This window comes from Symphodus melops (assembly GCF_947650265.1).
Source record: "Symphodus melops genome assembly, chromosome: 3".
In the NCBI taxonomy this organism is placed as follows: Eukaryota; Metazoa; Chordata; class Actinopteri; order Labriformes; family Labridae; genus Symphodus; species Symphodus melops.
In genome coordinates this window covers 12,949,448-12,972,390 of record NC_136693.1, presented here as the reverse complement: position 1 = coordinate 12,972,390, position 22,943 = coordinate 12,949,448, and the positions used below count along the sequence as shown (strand labels likewise).

The 22,943-nt window shown below is 40.5% G+C and overlaps 1 protein-coding gene across 2 annotated transcripts in view; it reads left to right on the top strand.

Moving 5' to 3' along the window:
• The first annotated feature begins 3,006 nt into the window (after positions 1 to 3,006).
• The window catches only part of sbf2 (SET binding factor 2), an 80,103-nt gene continuing 60,166 nt past the window's right edge, over positions 3,007 to 22,943 (top strand). For both annotated transcript variants that reach the window (XM_079339870.1, XM_079339869.1), the window contains exons 1-2: positions 3,007 to 3,168; positions 14,498 to 14,583. In XM_079339870.1, the coding sequence (XP_079195996.1) occupies positions 3,114 to 3,168; positions 14,498 to 14,583 (141 nt within the window). In that variant the 5' untranslated portion in view covers positions 3,007 to 3,113. The remainder of the gene's footprint in view (positions 3,169 to 14,497; positions 14,584 to 22,943) is intronic.

Below are 22,943 nucleotides of genomic sequence, written 5' to 3'. Positions count from 1 at the left end.
ATGTAAGCCACAGGAAGAGCACAGTCTGTTCCCCTTTGTATAAGAAGTCTCAATCACAGCAGAAATGGTTTAAACATTCATCTTGTTATATTTGAACTTAAAGGTCAGTAAGATATATTTTTTGTTGACCTTCCCTTCAGACCAACATGTTAATTATAAAATAGTAAATGATAAGGATTGTGTCCACAGTCGCTTTTCAGGGCACTCCCTGGCTCTGTGAAGTTCCATGTCAGCTTCAAGTACACTGCATGATGAATTTCAGATGAGGAATTTGAGACAATCGTTGGGTAACTGATTAAATATAGTTTCCCAATCTGTAAACACAATAAACTCAAAGTGTTTGTTTATTCGAGGCAAATATTTGACTAACCATGTCATTTATTTTGATACTTGAATTAATGTGAATTGGAATTTTACAATTATCTAAAAAAAAAATCCAGAGTCCGTAAAAATTTACTCAGACAACAATCTTTGATGAAGTAACAATATTGGCTTAGATGTTTCTTGAAATATTTCTATAAAAAAAATGTCATAGTTTATAAGAAATCTGACATCATTTTACCCTCAGGAATGTATACACAGGAGAAGGCTTTATTGGGAGCCATCATGTCTGCTGGGGTGGATACCACTGTTCGAATTATGGGACTACATGGAGTTCACTAAGTGAGTCACTTTTTACCTGCATTCATCTCCTTCAGCATCATATGTCTGTATATGTGTTAAATAAGTGAAGCCACATACAGTAGAAAGAAAGATGAGGGGCTCATGTGCCCCTGGGGGAAATCCAGGAATCCCTTCAGAAATAATGTGTATGTTAGGTAACTTTTGTGCATGTTGTGAAACACAGCTAGTTTAGATGTTACTTATGTCTATAGAAAATGAGCATACTGTTTCACTTGGGGGGTGAACTTAACTTCAAAAATGATAGGTGTGAAAAAATTGAAATCATACCCCATATATTAAAATATGAAATGCTGTAAAAACCAGAGAAACCCCATTTGGTTTTTAACAACATAGAAATTCCAATGCAGAAATTTCCCACATGTGTCTATCAATGAGTTTGATGGGGGGGGGGTCTAAAAATGCTTTCAGTTTTGATTTCTCTTTCAATTTTGTTGAAAGGAAAACAGTCTCTTGGGTCTTATAAACATAGTTTTGGGCAAGGTTAACACATTACATTCCAATCTAGCATATCAGCCCGCTATAATTCATACCTTATTGCATTGAGTCTGTTTTACAATATCTCATGTGACCTCGTTGCACACACTCTGTCATATTTAAAAATTCCCTGCTGAAAAATACATAAATGTTGAACACATGTGCTACAAACCAGCAAATGTTCGGTAAGCACTTTGTAATGATAATTACCTCCGGCAGACCAGTAATGGCCTTCGCAGAGTTTACAACAGGAGATTGTGCAATCAAGACAACGGCATTCTGCTGCTGCTTTTTGGCTCCTTATATAGAAATATTTTGCTCATCCATGGACTTCCTGTCGTAGACTGAATGACATTTTTTGTGTGACCTTACAGTACAGGTTACATTTGAGCAGGTATGTGTGGCAGGAAACTTGAGCAGCCAGCCCCACATTTGCAGGGAAAAAGAGGGTGTCAACCTCACACAAACAAATTAGAAATATGATTCATAATGTTAAGTGCCATGTTTTACCTGGAGGTATTTCTCAAGTGGAAATGTGTTTTGTTTGAGGTCGACTTGACTTACGATCATTATTGTGCGATAACAAACACTTTATTCCTTCATGGTCTGGCACAAGTTCAACTATTTTACTACCTCTGGCTTCATTCCCCTTTTATAAGCAAACAAAGACAGATAGAAGCCGGGAGAGAGAGAGATGTCAAGCAAAATGGAGATTAAGATTTAGCAGGAATTGCTTGTTGTGTTCCTGCAATTGTCAACAGTCATTGTGGTGTGTGCATTCCTCTCACACGTAACCTGTCATGCTGTTTTCAATGTTATTCCCTTTGATAGCTTCTCCTGTTTTCATATTCAATATTTTTGCATTAACCACATGCTTTTGCCCTGCCACTCAAATCACTGGCGGACTTATGATGTTTCAGAGGCAGGGGTGAAAAAAAAGAAGGGCACCTGCTCTATACTGTAGATTCCCAGTGCACACAACTTGGTCATACATTTAAAGTGAATTAGATTTGTCCAATGGAAGAACCCATGATAAAACATGGGCATTTCTGCTGTATTTTTTTCCCCTCCAAATATTATGGCACACATGAGTCCAGCATTGCCTCAAATGGTATGTCGAAACACAATCGCTTTAAGCTTAAAAGAAAAAGTAAAATAAATAGTTACATCTTTAAAAAATGACCTGTTTAGTCACAAATTACAACATAGTAGTAAAACTGGGTTGAACACAAATGTGTGAGTCCATGGAATAACCCCTTTTGTCATTTTAGTGTTGCAACCGGCGCATCATTTTCATGTTAAGAGTAGGTATGTGCTGTGTGGTCTCAGTACTAAGTGTACTTGTGGTTGCTTAAGTTACCAGTAAGTGCTTTTTTAAAAAGCTGTGGGCGAATAACTATCCTCACATAAAGGGTTTCAGACACAGTCCAAAGTATTGCAATTTTATAAACTCTATTTTTTATTGCACCCTATGAAGTTTTTATAAAATAAAAACATGTTTAGTGTTGTCAATAGGCCTATATATCGGCACACTTTTTAAATCAGTTTTACATTTCCATCAGCTAAAAAAAAGCTTTCAAACAGTCTCCAGGAAATCCACAAATTTAGGCTATTAATTTCCTTTTTATTACATTGTTAACAACCAGGTTTATAACTATGTTTCCTGCTGTGATCAACTCCATATTTGCCGACATGTACGACTATCAAGTATCAGACTATACTGATGCTATGTTTGTCTTTGATTTAAACTGAGTAGAGCTCCCCCATTAAAACCTAAAAGAGTCTCTGTGGGAGACACAACAGTACTGTATTTGTAAACTCCAGGGCCCACGCCCATGGACGGCTCCCTCTCCTGCACGCATGCGCAGTGTCACTCCTTCTGTCAAACATGGCTGTGCTTTGGAAGAAGGAAAAATGCTGAATTGTGTTGGTATATCTCGGGAAAAACAGCAGATATGGCTAGGTTGGCTGACTATTTTACTGTGGTGGGATACGACCAGGAGAAAGCCGGTAAGTTTGGCGGTAGATTGAGCTGTAAAGCTGAGGTTTGTGTCCAGGCCGTCTGTCTGTGTGGTGATGTTGATGCTGGATAGCTTTGCGCCTAGCTTAGCCACACAGCTACAAAGGGAGAATTAAAACATTGTCTGTATTCTCCTAAACCCGCCAGCCACTCAATATATCCGACTGGTGTGTCGTCAGATATCAAGCACGGGCCTTTTTGGCAGGTCACCAGTGGATATTTACGTTCAAAGCGTTGGGATAATTGACTGGGATCAGTCGAAACTTTTCATGGATTCAAAATGTGTCACATCCTGTCCCTGTCGGTCGCGCGCCTGTCAGGTCAGTGCAGGGTGCTAATGGGTCACGCGCTAAATGACACCTACAAATAAACACCAGATACCGTATGTTTCTCGAGCAGGATTAATTTCGCAGACAATGTCTCGGTCAGTTTTTTTTTTTTTGAAGTGTCCACAATTGGCATCTGTGTTTCGTGTTTTTGCTGCGTAATTGGGATTTACGGTGTTCCCAGCCCTGTGCGGTGCGTTTCTGGTCTATTTTTATCCTCCACAGCTTGTCTGTGGTTTGTTGTTTTTTTTGTGTTTTCACCGGAAGAGAGCTCAACTTCTTTCATCGTGTGCCTAACGTTATACAGCTGCGAGGGAAAGGCAGATCCTCTTCTTCCCTTCTCCGCCCTCTCTCTCACTCTCTCCAATGTCTCTCTCTCTCTGAGGAGGCATGTGGAGCCCCCATTTGTTCAACTTGCATTTTTCCTCCCTGAAGTCCAGCCTCACATTCTTGTCATCCATGATAGAATTCAGCTCTGTACACAAAAGTAGAAGAAAACAGATAAAGGCACAACAAGCATTTTTACAGATGCCACTTCCCAAATGATAAATGGTACTTCCTTTGACCGGTCAATACAACAAGCTACAATGTATAGCATCACACAGCTTGTGTAGATCCAACTGTGTGTAGCCCTGAGAAAGTAAAACTATTCAGAAAATTCCAATTCTTATGCTCTGTCATGTCTTTGGCATTCATCCAGCACCATGTGTCAAAGAGAGTCCAAAGCAGCTGAATCCTCTTAGTCACCAGAGTTTGCTTGCTGTGTACAAAAGGTAAACAGTGTCTTTCATCGGCTCTGTGCATCCCAGCGCCAACTAACAAATGATTGTGTTGTGCTCCAGGGACAAAATGTTACTGGCATCCCAACAAGAGTCTGCATGGATTCACATTGATTGAAGATAGTCTTGTCCCAAGAAAAAGTCAGTGGCCGCGGCTTTAACTTCTTCCCCCATCGGCTGCTGAGAAAGAAGAAGACGCTTGTGGTGGATTATAGGGCACTGTGGCAGGCTGAAATCTCTCTCACTTGATTGAATTGTTTTTGTGTCCTTGCTTTTATGAAGTTCTGCTGTAAAATACAGCGTGTCTGTTGTTGTATTCCTCAAACTATTTATGCTGTTCCTGCCAAATGAATTTGACTTTCAGAAAACAGTTGGGTCCCGGTTTCTTTACAGTGCCGTTGGTCGTCTAGACAGCAGATTTTTTTTCTGTCCACCTGGCTCATTAATTCAAACCAGGGATCCCAACATGGGTCATCCCCGAGCCTGCTGTGCTCTACTGGCCTGACCCACTTGTCATTGTGAGTTTCCTATGGATGGATCAGTGTGAAACAACACTCTATACAATCTGTTGAAAAAAAGGGTTGGGTTCCAATATGTTGAGAATCAGAAGTGCACTGTAAAAACTAAAACACCTTATGCACAATCTTAACACAGAGAAAATACTATGTTTAAGTATTATTTGTTACAGAAGGATAAATCTGTGATGAATTCTCTTTACCTACAGGCCGACATAGCGAAGTGTGCTTTAGTTTGAAAGAAAATGAAAAACCTGATAGATTCAGTTAAAATTCATCGACTATGGATATGTTGGTCTTAAACTTCCAAACACTTTTGCCCGATTGTGAATGAATATAAATTCAGTGTATGAAATTGTGATATTTTATTGTAAGACAGGTGACCTATATAGAAGCATTTCCTGAGGTCACATTTTATATACTTTAATAATCTCACTCTGTTATTGTAGAGACGCTTCTCACTCACACAGGCCTGAATCACACACATGCACAAGCAGGATGTGAGGACATGCATTGATGGAGAGATGATGGAGTGTGGCGGCAGCTAGGCGGTACTGGAAGTGCTCCCTAAGCTGGTTGGGGGTTCGGTCCCTTGCTCGAGGGCACATCAGCAGTGCTCGAGAATTGGTCTGGCACCTCTCCTGCTACCACACCAACCAGCTTCCATATTCTGATCTGCCTTGAACCGGGGACCCTCTGGTTCCCAACCCAAGTCTCTACAGACTGAGCCACTGCTGTGCTTCAGCAAAAAAGACAAAAAAAACAACAACTTGAAAGTAGGGCAAGTTGTGATTCTTTAGTTTATTCAAAGTCTGGTGTTAGGTATGCAAGTGAGGGAACATGACCTGACAGGCTATTTCATTTTTAAAAATTGAACCAGAGTCTGCTTCCCTGGGGGCCAATGTCAGGAGCCACAAATGTTGAAATTATTAGATTTTGGAGAATGGAACAGTGTGAGGGATGTATGTTATCTGCATTAAACCTGCAGTGTTTTTCTTTCCAACTAGGATGCTGCTTCTCTCCATTGGCAAGGGTTTATACATCATCTGGCCAGTGAGCACCATAAACTCTAAATTGCCTTGTAAAGAAGAGGAATTTGCCCAGCTGCTTTTGTCAAACAGTTGAATATGAAAAATCCAGATAAATATGATCAAGATTTATTGAATCAAACTGTTTTTGGAAAGCATTTCACGGTACCAAACCCCGGGACTTTCTGCTCTGATATTAGAAAAGAGCTTATGTAACATGGCCCAATCATGTAAAGGACATAACAGAAAGATTCGTAGAATTGCTCAAGCGCAAAACACATTAATCTGTTTTACATTTTTACTTCATGATATCCGTGCAGTTTCTTAAATGACATTGCGCTGTTCAGTTCAATGACAGATAAATCAGGAAGTTAAAGTTCAAACCCCGAAAACGTAGCCGAATTGTCTTCTTGTTAACACTTCCTAGAGTTTTTGTTGTTGTGCACGTTCTCTGAGCACACCCACAAGAAGAATGCTTTGGTAATAAAACATTAAGCAACATGAAACATTAGAAGCTTTTTATGTCTATTTTAGTGCCATTATTTAGTCTCATTAGAAGAAGCCTCATGTTGGTGTTACTGTGGTTTTGTCTTGCGCTGTTCACTCTGTCATGAGACCATTTCTTGAATTTAATTCTGGCCTATAATAAAGTTGTTTTTGAAGCTCGTGTCGGTTTGACTTTCGTTTCCTTCATCAGGTCCCTTTGATGAGCTTCACTTAACATGTGACGTCTGCTCGCTCTGTGCGTGTTTTATGATGCTTTTCTCTCGTCAGAGACTGCGCTCTTTACCTCCATCTCGCTGAAATGTCGTCCTTTTTCTGATTGCATCATGAAATGTTATCTGGGGCTCTCAACTTCTCTGACCCATAAATTTGTCCAGCTTATGTACATTTACACATTTTACAGCTAAAGTTCAATTTATAAGCAATAGCTGTTTTTCTAGATCAGAATGTTGTTTCAGACGGTGCTTGGCTCCTTTTTCACGAGGCTGCACTTTTCTTCTTTTTTTTTTTTTTTTTACAAACTTCCATCTTTTGTCTAAATATCTTTCAAATAAACAAGGTTCAGCAAAGCTTTAACTCTTTATTAGAGTTTGTTTACTGTAAGGTCTTGACCAAAAGCCATGTGTTAAATCAGTTAGCCCTAAATTTGTGCGATTGTTGTTTGGATACACTGATGTTAGAGTCTGGCTCCTCCAACAGCTGGAAATGTTAACATGAGGCTGTGGGTGCCAGATTTTGAAGTGCTGCCATGTGTTGTGGTTACTTTTCTAAACATTAGTTATTCAGGTCATGTTGTGTCGCCTTGTTTGGTTTCATTAGAGCTAACGTAAACGCACCTTGAAATGGGAGACAGATCAGTGCATATAGGATGATAGTAATAGCTCTGCGGTTAAGAGAGAAATGTTTCTAGCTTTGTCCTGTTTTCATTTCGTAGTTCTTGCTTACGTTTTGAAGCTGTAACTTTGGATTTCAGTCCAAAGTTTCCGGAAATTGATAATTCCCCGTCAGATCTTAAATCAAATAGTTTTCCTCTTGAAGACAGTCTCCTGGTATCCATCGCTTACTCCTCCCTCACTACCATCAAATGAAGTCATTTTGATCACCAATTGGTGAAAGTGGTAGTACGGAGCTGGTTTCCACTTTTAACTCAAATTAATCAGCGCTTTCTCTTTTTCTGCATTTCTGTAATATTTCGAATGTTGCCAAAACTCTTAACAGGCAGCATGCCAACCTTTGCATAACCTTTCACTTTGAGATGCATCTATTCCTCATCTGTCCATTGACCCTGACCAAATCTATCTCTATGCTAGTCCTTGTTCATATCAGCACCAACAGTCTGCTTGCAGTTAACAATTAATGTTGAGGCCGGGGGTTCAGAGTCAAATAGTTCTGCTTCTATATAACTTCTTGGATTTGTTGCCTCGGCCACATTTGGCAGCTTCTCCTTTGGATTCGGACTTTGTGGTGAAAGGCATCCTGACCACAATGAAAGGCTTCCTTCCTCTCTGTTGTGGAGGGTCCAAACTGATTTGTACGGAAACTCCACTTGCTCTTTCTTTGCGTTCTTTCTTCATCGCTCTCTGTGTTGATGAGGTGTGCAGTCGCAGCTTTGTGGTTTCTGTGGTTATGCAAATTATGCAGAGTTCATGGCAGGAAACTTTTGTCATAATACATTTAGATTAAACATGACTGGGGGAAAAAAGGGTGCTGGAATACATAGTTGGCAATACACAAAATACTTTTGATGCATGAGGTCATTCCTTTCTCTGGAACAGGCAAACACTTTCCCTCGTGTGATTTTCCAACTTAGACTCAAGCTAAATGTGTTGAAGCATATCAACAGATGTCATCAGTGATTTCAGCTCATTTTGAGCTGAAAGCCAGAAAAAGGCGAGTTTTATGTAACTTGATGTTTTTGTCCTAACTGTTAGCAGACATACTGACTGACTGAGTGATGACTGTCACATCGATACTCCCGAGCAGTGCTGCTTTAGTTCTTTTGAACAAGTGATGAAAAGGAAATGTGATTTACTATATGACCTAAAAATTTACGTTGCAGACATTTACTTGTGGAAACTGTAATGTTAAACTGTTATGTTAAAAATTGACTCATTGAATTCTCTGTATTAGAAAACAAAATTGTATCCACCAGCAAAGGTGAGACGAGAGACCACGTGCATATTTTTAATATGAGGTGCTTTTCATCTCCCCCAACATTTCCACCTGGGTTTGACCTTAAGGCAGGTTTCATCATTTTACATATAGTTACTTCCCTGAAACGGCCTTTGGAAAGTGGAGACTTCCTGAATTTAATCTTATGACATCATAACATTTCCTTATCTCTGCTACCCTTTTGCTTTTTGCATATCATCCACACTATGTGTCGTTTCCTGAGGACGGTCACTGTTGATCAAGCTTGGTTGTCCCGATGCCTGACAAAGGTCTTCTGTTGTCAGATATGCCAGTTCTGTTCTGCTGTTGGGCTGAGTTTGATTTGTAGATTTGAAACAGGCCTGACGTGACCTTAACCAGGAGAGTGAGGGACAGATTGATATAAACCCTTTGACAGTCATGGCAGCTTCATGCAGTGTGATTTGACGTCAGTATAAGGTAACAAACAGAATCACTGGTGATGAAGTCCCATGTTACTCTTTACGGACTGTTTGTGATGCCACTGCAAAAGAAAGCATGTATGAGCCAACAAAACCAGTCCCCAATTTAGTAGTGCTGTTCAGATACCACTTTCTTTCACAATGAAGATATTTACCCCTGAAGTTACACCAGCACAGCCCTGCTGTGTGCATGAATGGACCAAAACCAGGTTAGAGGCTGACGTGAATGTTACGCAAACTAATGCTGGAGTCCGCTGGTGGCCTTGTCCATACATGGTAACATAGGCGTTTGGTCCATTTAATCAACAGTCACAGAAGCGAGATAAATCAAGATGATGAATGAAGGCTCCCCCCCCACCACCCCCCAACAGACGAAAGATCTGCTTTAATCAGGACAGACTAACAATTCATCGTCCTGTGTTTTTCACTACACGTTAGCAATGTGCTCAATCACGCTGTTCAGTATCAAATGATCAGGGCTCATTCAATCTTTCCGAGCTGCTGATGTCAGATATGTCTTTGTCTTGCAGTGATGGAAGAAGAGAGGAATTTTGGCCTCGTTGTCTCTGAAAAACGTTCAAGAAAAAAAGTCATTTCTATAAACCGGTGCCTTAAACTATGAAAAGCACGTTTACCACTGCAGTTCTGTTGCAGTGAAAGGGAAAGCTGTTGTTTTCTGAAGTCAGGTTGTGTGATACTTATCGTACAACTCTGGCCTCTGTGCGGAGAAGTTTGCTGATGTATCTTCACAGCAGCCAGGGCCACGAATACCAGACCTATCCCTTTTGATATATAGCTTAAAAAATAGCAATTCTTGATATCAGGTTTTGTCTCGGGTCGCGGAGCACTGCTGCCACACACTGTCAGCTGATCAGCTCTGACACAGCACTTGCTTTGTGTCAGTGCATGAAAATAGATAGTGATCCACCTTAGCCTTCAGCAGACAACACAAACAACCAACACTAAACTGATGCAAAGCTTTTAAATCGGCCGAGCATCAGGAACACAGTGTGAAACAGGACGATGGATAATGTTTTAATTTGGTTAAGTTGCATAATATGTTTTTGTTAACACCAACATGTGCTATCAAGGAAATCTCAGTTTGTTTTTTAACGAGGGATAAACGGCAAGTAATCCAAATGTGTTATTAATACTGACTATGTGGTTGGGATATTTTGTACGATATCATCAAACATTTCTGTTGAATCAGCCGTTTCAGAACCCTGGTAACACTTAATGAGTCAGTGTTTCACCACTCATAAATTTTTGTTTTCCTGTTTTTGGTATAAAGAAAACAGATCAATCCATCAACAGCTCACAATGATTGAACGTGTCCGTCCGCACAAATTCTACCCATGATGTTACGCAAAAGAAAATCCAGAACAACACTTAATGTGAAAGTCTTTAAGTTCCCGTTCCGAATGAGCACGCCTTTTAATCAAAAAGAAACATGAACACATCTTATTTCCTCTGAAGGCTCTAAAACGTCTGAATGATTTTTTTTATTTCCGGCCGTGTCGTCTATGGCTTCACCACACAGACGACGTGTTGAAGTGAGCTGGAAATGATCCACGCTCTTAAACGTGCACACGCGTGCCGTGGGCCCGGACAGGTTTGATTCTTGTTGTTTAAATAGCTTCTGCTTGAAAATAAATAAATAAAAATAAAGCTTGACGTAGGACTTCATCTGTCTAACATTTCGCTGGCGGATGTTCGAATTAGTGTGTTCCTTTTCAGGCCTGGGTTCTATTATCCTCGCTGATGGGGGTTCTTTATAGTTGTCAGGGGGGTCGTATTTGAAAAGCACGGCTTGTTTTAATACAAGAGTGCAGCCTCATGGAATGTGAAGAATTCTGTCATTTATTTTCATCGGTGGTTAAAAAAAAAAAAAGTGAACTTGGAGCACTCGCAGCATGTGATTTCAATTAGAGGAGCTGCAAAGACCTGGAGACATGTAACGGTCAGACATGTACTGATTGCACCGCTCTCCATGACGTGTCTGAACATGTTCTACTTAACTCTACAGGTGAACAAAGGAAAAAAACTAGCACTACTATTCCTGCTTTTTTTTTTTTTTTTTTTCTCCTCGTTCCAGCGTACGTGTTTAATTCACACGTAGCCTGCTCCTCGCTCAGAGCCTCGTCATGATGGATCAGGAGGTCTCAGGGAGTTGTTGACAGCAGGCTGGAGGCACTCGGTGCAGGAGGGCTGCAGCCAGCCTCATGTCGTGATGATGTGTAGCAGTTAATTTTCCAGTTTGTTGAAGCAGCTCGCCTCCCCCTTGTGCATGACCCCTGGCCATGTGGCCAAGCTGGGACTTTAGGGGGGCTTCAGGAACACAGTCTGCTCTGTGGTTTGCTGAGTCATGGCATTTGACAGAGTTCATATGATCATGCAGAAAAAGTCATTGAGACGGATCAGTCGGCACCATTTTTTGGGGTGCTTTCTTCTTCCAGCACTCCCTCTTTATAACTGTAATAATTCTATGAAGACGTGGCTCTTTTTGTACCACAGTTAAAGGCCCCTCTGTTCCACCATGAGATCCACCCTTCCTTCTCCCTTTAGCTCCCTCTACCCAGAACTTATTGCTAATTTGCGAAACATTTTTTGTGTGAAAGCAAATTATGAACACGTACATGCCAAGTTCAAAATCTCTGATACAGCATGAAATACAGTTTATAGACAGTACACAGCATAACCTTATCATGATAGTTTTGATAAGCATTGTCTGAACTTTGTTAGGTAATAAATAAATTCTTATTTTATTTGTTTGAATTGTCTTATTGATCCACTCTGGATTTTGTTTTTCTATTTGTGTAAAATTCCTGAGCTTGGTCAAATCATGAACAGCTAACACTTTGTAACTGACCGGCCCAACGGACTTTGCTTTGAGCTGATTGGCTGAGGAGACAGCATTACCTTGTGACAGCTAAGCATAGCAGCGTAGCTTGTTCAGTCTGAATTCCTCTGAGAGACAACTTTGTGAATTAAATTTTTGTATCGTGTTCATTGCAATCAAATGAAGCAAATTCCGCAATATTTCAGTATTTATAGCTTATAAATAATTATCATTTAAATGACTGTCCATGAACCACCTGCCCCTTACAGAGAGACAATGCAAACTTCTATTCATGCTGCACCGTGTTCATTGGTTTCTAACACCCTCCCCTCAGCCCCGAGCATCTTTACAAGTGCAGTGATATCCCTTCATGTCTTTTTTGAGTTGAGAGAGATGTGAGCTGGGGTTATACTGTAAGTGCCAAAATAGTTTCAAAGCTTTCATACAGCCCTTATATTGGGTTTGATTCCTCTGACATCGTCTGACTGTAGAGTTATTGGTTTGCTTTGATTTGACACATAGACGTCTTCATATAGAATTAGCCTCAGTGCTTTGGGACTTTGGGCCCCCATTGATTAAATGATCAACTTAGTTGTGATTCTCATCATCAGAACTTGTTAAATGAGCTCTAATAATGTATTCAGTTTCTATTTCTACAAAGTGTGTTCTTCAGACAGTCTATGTTTGTCAAAGAGTGACTAACGGGTTTAAAATAACATCAAGATGAAGTCATGGGGTCGGATTATGCAGTGTGACAAAGAGCACATTGTGAAACCGAATTTAGACTTTAGTACCTAAAAAATGTTAAATGAGGGAAAGTCTTGTTTAATTAGATGCATATTCCTATTTATTATTATCCTTCCTGATTGCTAAACAACAATGTTGTGTCGTATTTCAAATCCTAAATACATATTGTGTTTTCTTTGCTCTCATGTTGACATGAATTATTACATCCAAATTAAGTTTCAGAGTTTTGCAAGACCCGGACATGTGGGGCTCTTTGAGAAATCAACGAGGGTTTTTTTTTTTTTCCCTCACTTTAAAAGCTTTCGTTGGTGAACCTTGACAATCTGTGCAGCTGTATGTGAAGTCCACTACACCTGCTATAGATCAGACTCCAGCTGTCTCCCTCAGCTCTGTCTAGAGTTACTGTATGGGTGCGAGTCTGACAGTTGTGGAAAAACAACAACCATTCATTGTGTGATGTGAGCCGTCTATAACCAGGCCTTTGTAATAAAGCAATGTATTTCATGTAGTCAAATATGTCATCTTATTTTTTTATTCAAGCTAAATGTTATTTAAATAGGTCAGAAACACAATTTGTTGTATTAATTGGAGTAAAGTGATTATTACTACATATTGAGCAAAGTCTGTGCTACTGCTTCAATCACAATGACTAAAAACAATCTTCTTCAATCGATGTTTCCCCTTGAGTTTGAGAATAAATGTGTTGGGGGATTGAACTGACTTTTCTAGCTTGTCAGAGCGTCATCACTTTCACAGTAACGGGCCTTGTTGCTCCTCTGATCTACTTCGTGTTGTGTAAGTTTCCTATTTACCCCCTTTGGAGTGCATTCTTCTTGAGAACTCCACAGTTAATAATCAGTCAGGGTCGTAGTTACTTTACAGTAAGAAGGTTCTAGGTTCAAAGTTACCATCCGGCTGGGCCTTTCTGTGTGTCTTTGTATGTTCTTCCCAATGCTTGCTTGGGTGAACTCGGGGTTATGCTGCTTCCTCCAACAGTCCGGAGGGAGTATTTGGCCTCCCGCCGTGAACAGAACAAAGAATGAGTGAAGAGACCTCTCTTAATGCATACATCCTCATAAAGCCAGTGTGTCTCTTGTGGTTGGTTTATTGTGCGCAGGAAGTTACCGTAGTGTCCCGGCTGCCTTCTGCAAAAGAAATTCAGGTGAAATGGCCTGTCACAGTCAGGTCAGGGACAGGTGGAGGAGAGAGAATAAGAAAGAGATGCAGTGAATGTGTTATTGAGGACAAACTCCAACACAAACAAAAGAAAGTATTTTAATTGACCTGTTGTTGTTTCACATCTGTGCTGATTAAAGAACATCCATCTGCTCTTTGACTTTGAGCTAACTCATTAATTTGTTTAATTCAAACGGAGCTCAGTACTTGATGGAACAATTGGGGGTAGATTAGTTGATGTTTATGATGCATTAGCAATGAAGTTATAACGTCCAGGATGGATGTTTAATGGTTTTTACATCACTGTGTTAAAGTAATGTGGAGTATTGACAGAATTGCAAACAAAACAGCAACGCAACAGTTGCTGGGTTTGACTTTAAGTTTTCTAAAGACAACAATGGAAATATCTGGAGGGGCTGATTTTATCCAACCTGGTAACGACATTACATGAAACTGATTGGCGTTAAGTTGGTGACTCATGCAGCCTTATTCATTTCATTGTTTACTTCAAATGTCAGGCTCCCAATTTCATCTTGCTCTGTCATCAAATCAAGGTTTGTTCACAGTCCGTCTTTACTTGCATCACATTTTATTCACCGCTTTTCTGTCTTTCTTCTTTCTCACTTCCTGGAAGCTTTTTGAAAGTCAAAGTTATACTCCTGTCAGCTCATTTGGCCGTTTCACACTTAACATAAAGACGCTTAATCAGGGCTGAATGATTGTTCCGTGGTCAGCAGTCTTTTTGCCTTCCTCTGCACTGACTGACTGATCTTCATGTGTTTGTTGTCTGCAGGTTCAGGGGAGGGATGTGGAAAGATCATTCAGCGGTACCCTAAGAAAGACTGGGAGGGGACAGCCTTCCCTCAGGGGGTGGAGATGGTAAGTGCTGACGGAATTCAATGAACTGTAAAGAACTCAAAATGAACAGGGTCATATTGTCTTTTATGAACACTTATTCAAAGTGAAACTCAGACACAAATTGGTGCAGTTTGTTTGAGGCGATGGTACGTTTATTTACAGAGCACATTTTAGCACCAAGTGCTTTGAGTAGTTTTTCAGACAGACATGAAACACCACACGCTGTCTTTTCTTGGCCAAACTGTAGGTTGATAAAAAGGACAATAATCCCAACATGTTACAAAAGATGATTATTCACATTTCAAAAATATGCAACATTACTTTGACGAGTCAAACCTTGCGGGTGTGAGACTTCAGAAACGTCTCTCGAACATCTCTTACGCTGTGTCCGTGCTGCTTTGACGTGCTGCATGAAGACCTCGGATGAAGACGTTTGGAAAAGCTCACCGTCTTTATGCTCTGTATTGCAGGAAGAAGTTATGAATGTCTGATTCAAACTGACAAGACAGCCTGAGTAGATGCATCACGGTTGGAACTGTCACCTTTCCTGTCAGTGCAAACTGACATCATCACAAGTTTTTTTTCGTTCATAACAGAAGAGGAGCCATGACCTCTGGAAAAGTTAATGTTTCGAGTGCACAGGTTGCACAGTGTTCTAGTTAGCGAGTGTCCTCCTCGCCCCCAGACCCCTTACCAGCTTTCTGATTTGATGTTTTTTTTTTTTTTTTTTTTAAAGATGCAGCATTTTATGGTGTTGGGAATTAACAGATTAGTGCATCATGGGATTTCTTTATCCTGAATGCCCTTTGGCGTATGTGTAGCAGATACTGGCACTTCCGGTTTCAGATAAATTCCGAGTGATTGTTTATTGAAAAGCGTTTAAACCCTTTCCACATTCACTAATTAGGAAATGGGGGGTGATCTAAAGGGGATCTGCCCCCCAGTGGGCAACGCAATGATGAACAAATATGTCCTTATCAGAACTTGGATAAACTGTCAGCCTCGTGGGAAACATTAGCAGCTTGACGCTGTGCAGGACATTAGTGCCTGTGTTATATCTGTTTTGGTTCATTTGAGCCCCTGAAGATAAGCTTTAGTTTCCCCTCTTGTCGAGGCAGAACAGCACATGTTCCTGTTCTCTTAAATCCAGCAGGAAAAATAGATAAAAAAGTATCAACTGATCAGATCTTTAATTCAAGCATATCGAACGGACCTTACTAAATCTTGGTGTTTAAGCTCAGATCTGACGAGTGGTGCGTGTAATCATCATTATCAGGACCAACGTAAAAAGGAATATTCGGCGGTCATAGGTGATCAACACTAAAGCTATTACTTGTGGATCAAAAGTTGCAGCAGGTGTACAGAGGCCAACAAGTTGCATAATATGAGTCAGATGTCAGAGCGAAGAGGAAAAGAGTGAGCTCATGCAATAATCAGCCTTCTCCTAACATCTCCAATGAGGTCTGTTTTTTTTCCTATACAATTTGTCTGTCTCCTGGTCATTCCGTTTCCAACTCTGGGTCATACTGTAGCGTGAAAATCACATTCAGCAACCAAAATATTCTCTCCAGTAAAAACACGAAACAATGTGACAAATGGGAAGATTGGAAACAAATGATAAATTCAGATTTACAATTTGCCTTTGGTGGTTGATACATGAAGATGGACAGTAATAAAAAACAAAAAACATTTACTCATGCTGACATGATCAGGGAGATGCTTTACAAAGACATATTGACGTATTGCAGAGGTATTTATAGGGTGAGTGAGGACCTGTGAGGCTATCTAGCACTGATAGTCATACTGTATTAAGAGTGACTGGTTTGAATGTCATGCGGGCGTCTCACTCCCTGACTCTGTTGGTGGCCATCAAGTCGTGACTTATTGCTTTGAGATGATGCAAATGACAGCAGACAAATATTAACTGTGACTAATGAACCCCCCCCCCCCCCCCCCCCCCCCATGTAAAAATAGAAGTATTTCCTGCACAGAAAAAAGTGTCACTATAGCTGCTGAGGTTGAATATATGTCAATAAGATGTTGAAACCTGAACATTGGTCTTTAACCTCTCAGTGACTCTTGGGGAGAAACCAGGATGTGTTTGTTCCCTCAGCATCATCCCTCAAGTATCCTGACAGTGTTTCTCAGAGTTTAAATATAGAAACACAGCCACAAGTTTAGTTAATTCCATTACATTAGTGTTTCCAGATGTCATTTAGTGCCTGTGGATCATTTTTCTTTTGCCTGTTTGGGTGTGTGTACATTTTTTGTATTCCATGTGGCTGAAGTGATCCTCAATGCTTTTTCATTACGTGTCGGCCCCGGACTGAAATTGAGACATACCGCGGTCCCAAGTGTGCTGAAAAGAAAGTATAAGGCATGATGTTTTTCATTGAAGGTAGTAAGTCAGCGCTGACACAAAAGGATACATTCAATGCTTGGACTATTTTTGGCAAATACTCCACATTTCTCCTGGAACTTGGACGGATCATGTTCTTCTGTGTTACAAGTATATGCCTTAACTTCGGATAGATCATTTAATGCTTAACAAGATTCATATGTTGACATCTTCAGTCTGTGGACTGGGGGTTATTTCCTACTTTGTGCTGTGACAAGCTTCAGTTAAGAGCCAAGTGACTGAAATTCCAACTTTGAAGCTTTAATGAAGATACACCAAAGTGTTTCAAAGACCCACTAAGCAATTTGCATTTTGGCTCTGTTTAGCACTGGTATGTAACTCCTTATTATTTGCAGATTTTCTCCAATACATGCAAAAGAAAATTACTCATTTACAAACACTTTAGCAACACATCTGCAGAGAGCAGAGATGAGGCTAAGCACGAAAAGCCTTTTTGTGGTTACAACAGGCCCCCAGCGAACTAAACAACCACAGATGAGGAATGCACCAAGACACAGCGTTTACAACTTGTGCGAAGAAAAATGTGTTTCTAATCTTTTCAGACAAGTGATGATGACAGGAACCAGCTCGCGTCCTCATCTGTTATGGATGAGCCCGGTTCGTGGATGGAGGTCAGCGTGGTGCTCACCGAGTACATTTCCATGACTCTGCCCTCCAGTATAAAAGCACGGCGTACTGTAAACGCACAGAGGTCCCTGAGGTCAGTGTAGAGCGGCATAAGAGGCTCAAACATCCGAACTCCATTCAGTCGCAGTTAGAATGTGAAATGCCTTTGAACGTATGGTTTTCCTCCAGCCGATAAAGAATATTACTTTTGTCTTCTCAAAGACGGGATCGTGTTTTCTCCTTCAGTGAAGACGATTTTCTCCACAATCACTAACAATGCTGTCTGATTCTTCTTAGGGCTCCAACTGTATAAGATTCACTGTTGAAGAAGAGGTTTTGGTTTCATGGTGTCGATCATTGTATGGTGTTTGTAAAACTTTCATTCTTTTGATGACTAAGAGACAAAGACTAAAAGTTCTGTTGGTTGAGTGAATACTTTGTCCCCTACTTTACTTTAGTAGCATTCAATAATGTAAATAAACAACTTGATTGATTTTCGTTGCCATGGTACCCTGCATGGGTATGAAGCTGCTTGTTCCCCCTCGCAGTGCAGGGTTTTTACTCTGCTTAGCAAACATGGCAGCTCAACTGGAAGGAGCCCATCAACATCTTCAGGGTCAACTAACAGTGGTCATGATTGTCATGCTTAGTTACACAGTTGCACAGTGTAAACCCAAATTTTTTCATTCTGATTCATGGCATGATTGCTTGGACTTGTTCAAAGACGAGCATCAGTTTATCAATTCAGCGCAATCATTTATGGATTTATTGATGTTTATTGCTTCTACTTGGAGCTCTAAGTCTATATTATGGCTCTTGGATGTTTACACTGTACCTCAGACTGTTAGGGTGGGATGTTGTTAAAACACGGAGCCAAACGATTGTAAACTTACAGGTGATCATGTTGAGCGGTGCAAGCTTTCAGATGATTCCTTTATTGTTTGTCTGAATGTCTTCAACGATTTCAGAGATCAAAGAAACTGTTGTGAATGTTTCCGTGTGAGCACGGATGAAGCTGCAGCAAACATCGTCACAGCTCAGATGGAGCTCAGGATTTAGAAGGAGGACCAGTGTTTCATAGAAACCATTTCACTGAGCTGTGAGTGTGTGGGAACTTTCGGATGTGCACAAAACAAATCTTATGCATGTTAGCATAAGATCCTAAACTTTCCCGTCAGCGTGTCTGGACATTTCAAATCTGGGTTAAAGAGCTGCATAAAAGCACTCCTCTTACACTGCTCGTCTCACCTGCAGTGGGATCACTGCAGGTTTCTAATAAACTACAGCATACCTGCAAGCCAGCTGCTGTTCTTCAGAACTCTGAATTTTATGAGGCTGTTTTCTCTCATTGTACACTTTCTTTAATGATTAATAAGTCCAAATGCAGTATGTCCGAGTCGTCAGCGCACAAGTTCAAGTCGAGTCTTAGACTCAAGCGCGACAACATCCTAATAGTTTATCTCTTATTGTTTAAAGGTCCCATATTATGCTTATGCTGCTTTGATATGCTCTTTCGTAGGTTTTCAGGTGTCTTGTGCATGTTTAGGCACATCTCTGTGCACACATTTAAAGTCAGCGGAAACGCGATATCACTGATCCAAGACCATTGGTTCGTTGCACGCCCGTGTGGCATTCGTGCTGAGCGACTGACCAATTACAAAAGAACGGAATGGCCGACCAATCAGATCAGATGAGGCCCACGTTGGGACCTTGATCGTTGGGGATTCAGAGCGTTGCTAACACAGGCAGATAGCTTGGAGCTGCAGAACATGAAAACACACTTTTTTCCCCCGAACATTAGTGATTGTGAACCTACTTAAGTAGACACAAAGTGAAATCAGAATCATTATACATTGAACATTGTGAACAAAACAACATGAACTGAATGACATGGAAAGCTGTTTGTTAGCTTCCAGCCTCTGCCTGTGTTTGTATGTTTACTGTGTGTTGTCTTGACGACTTTGCCCAAGAGGTCAAACACATTCCAAAGAACTACAAAGTTCAGTGTTTAACATGAAGGTAAGTCCATTAAATGCAGCCTGCAGACAACTGTCAGCAGACTCGTCTGCACCATCGCTCCACTACAGTCAGGTTTCCAAGCAGGTAAACAAAAGTTTTCTCTGGTTACATAACTTTGAACTTTTTTCAAAAACTCAATTTTAGGTGTTGTCCTCAATAGCCTGCAAGTCGTGACTTGTACTGAAAGATTGAGAAAACCATACTAAATCCAAAAAGCTCTTCCTTTTTGCTATTTTTCCCCCCCCCGTGAGTTCTCAAAGAGCAACATCACCAAATGTTTAGTCTCGCTTGCAGAAACGTCCTTGATCAATCGGCATAATTATTCCATATACGATAATGAAATGTTTATATTTTTTTGTTGCTGCTGTATACGATCTAAATTGAAAGTGTTTTTCTCTCTTAGCTTAACAATTCAAAAAGATCAATTGAGTTTGTTATGGGGGAAAGTCCTTTTGTCAGCAGAAGAGATTGACCTTTATCTAGCTGAAACATCCTCAGAGTTAATCTTGATTCTAAAACGTTCCCTTGTCCGTTTGTCACACAAAGCCTCTCCTTGACATATATCTAAGTTTGTTTTTACATTGACCTGTCCTAACCTTTTTGAAGGCTGTTAGTATGCTGCAGTGAAAACAGCGTTGTCGTGTTTGTGGGGGAGATGCTGCGGCACTGAACAATACTTATCCTGTCCTGGTCCAGTCCAACGCTCAGTATGCTGCGTGGGTTTTTTGTCCCTGTCAGTCAGCCAGGCCAGAAGAGTTGTTTCTTTGACCACATGCCATGCCGGTCATTTGGTAATATATTTTATTTTTTACTCAGATAGTGGTAGCCATTAAAAGTATAGAGAAAGGCATTTTACCATTTTCCGTAACATTTGCCAAAATTAAGAGCCAAATAGAGGATATAAGCATTCCTATTAGCCAAGTCCTGTTGATAGGTTTTCACTGGAGTGAGTGTCTGAGACCCATGGGTGTTGTTTTGAGTTTAATTTTGATTGAACTTTTATCATTCACGTGGTGGTCTGATGATAACAGACCAAGAGAGAAGTTGACTTCTTTTCCTAAACTGTAATGTCACGTTACAGAATAATGAATTAATTCTGCTGATTCACTTTGCATTGCAGTCAAACAAACATGCATGGACCAGGGAAACAGTTTATAAAATGTCAACCTGTTTACATGACATGTTGACTGAATCCTGACTTTACAATACCTCTCGACCTTAGTCACTAAATATGGAAACAACAGGTTTTTCACTTTAATGTTATCCTTTCATTTTACATAATTTATTCTTCGATAATACTTTGTAATAACTACTACTAAGAGTGTCACTAATATTCTAGAAATAATAACACTTTGTTTTGGTATTTAATTTCTAGACAAATACTGTCCGAGACAGTCTGCTGAAACTCTGCAGGAAGAAATGACAAAGTCACCAAATTCTTGTCCTAGCACAGCTCCACCAAACTATTCTCTTCTGCGTTCCCAAATTCCAATTTTCTAAGCCTCATAACCCAAATATAGTCTTCCAAACACTCTTTATAAACAAGGTTAACATCAAAGGCAATACATCTATGCCTCCGTAAGATTTCTTCAAATTCAAAACATCCATAAAAACATGATTAAGTGTAAACATTTTCCAGCCTGATTGCATCACAACATCAACAGACCCAGTTACCGTATCCGTAATGCTTCTTCTGGTCCTCCCTCAAAAATGTCTAGAGATCAAATTTGAATTTCCTCTCGGGTCCCAACTTCCTCAAATGTTGGAATTTGACCCAACTTCACCAGACTGTAAATATTTGTGTCTTTTCTCTTGTCTACAACTATGTCCGGTTGAGCTCCTCTTTTTTTGCCTCAAATCCCTGCCGTAATAAGGAACGTGGCTCATACTTCCAGGAAGGATGCTCAAGTCATTCCGAGATTGCTAATGGCTGAGGAATGGCTTGAGTTGATATGATTACTGAAGGGATTTTAACAGATATTACAATTGACATTCTCAACATAGTTTGTCTAAGAAACAGATACCTCATGATTTGCCTCTGGGCTTCTTCGATTATATTCAGTTTTGCTAAGAAAAGAATTGGCCTGATTGCGAAGAGATGTCTTGTTCTCTGAGCAGGAAGAAAAAGTGAATCATGACAAAGCTTAACGCCATTGTTCATCGAGCCTTGGTTCGTCAGAGTCAGGCTCTGTGCCAAACCAGACTGATGAAAGAATGCCGGCTAATTGTGTCACTTGATGGATTGACTCAAGTGACCAGAACTTGACATGTCGTGCTGCACGTCTGTTCTCTGATGTTTGTCAAAACTATGAGAGAAAAGCTAAACAGTGCATTCCAGATAGCAGGATGCCGATCCAGCCAGAGAGGAGAATGGGATCATGTGTTTGTCAGGAAGATCCACACATGAGTAATCAATGCTTGTGTTCTAGTGAAGCTAAACACATCAGGAAACAAAGCTGGGACTGTCAGGCGAGCAGGACTTTCCATGCTGAAAATCACTGTGAGTTCACCAGGAAATGGGAATACACAGGATGAACTGAAGTCTCAGTTCGCTGGAGGCGGCAGATGATAAAAAGTTTTGCATCTCTTTTAGATCATATACAGTAAAAGCTTAATGGTTTACTGTTCATTCAGTTGATTAGTGTACCTTCCCTTGTTATTCCCCATTCACATTACCAGACAAAAACTCGGCTTTCCAGTAACTCAAAGTTTAATTGTTATGAATTCAGGATACCCTCCAAACAAACAAAAACTAAACAGCATGGAGTACTGTCCAAGCCAACTGTGTGGCCAGCCGGTAGCCGAGCAGAGAAACATGAAGCAGTGAACTAGCGCCAGCAGTCAGAAAGGTGCAAAGCAGGTTTTTGGGATACCCCGACTACCCTGTACATTTCCTTCCCTCCAAAGTGCTGGCTGGCTCCAGGCATTCCTCTTACTGCTACTGGTAGTAGAGTTCTTTTAGTGCCAAAACCATTTACAGTATATTTCACCACTTCCCTTTCCAATTGTTTTCCGACATCTCACCTGAAGTCAGAACAAATGGAGTTTCTCAAATAACACAAGCAAATGGCTCACAGAGAAAGCATCAGTACTGAAAGTTAGGTACTAAAATTACTTCACAGATCAGAGTATAGATGTATGATAGAAATGAAAACCACACACTGATCACACTGTGTATTCAGGAGAGATACTAAACTGGTGCTTTGAGCTGCGCTATCGAAGGGCAGAAACTGAGGCTGACGGTGAATACTGTCACTCAGCCCAGGCCCCCGCAAGGCGGTGGAGGAAGCACCTGTTCCTCCGCTGAGTCGTTATCATTATCTTACTGTGCTGTAAA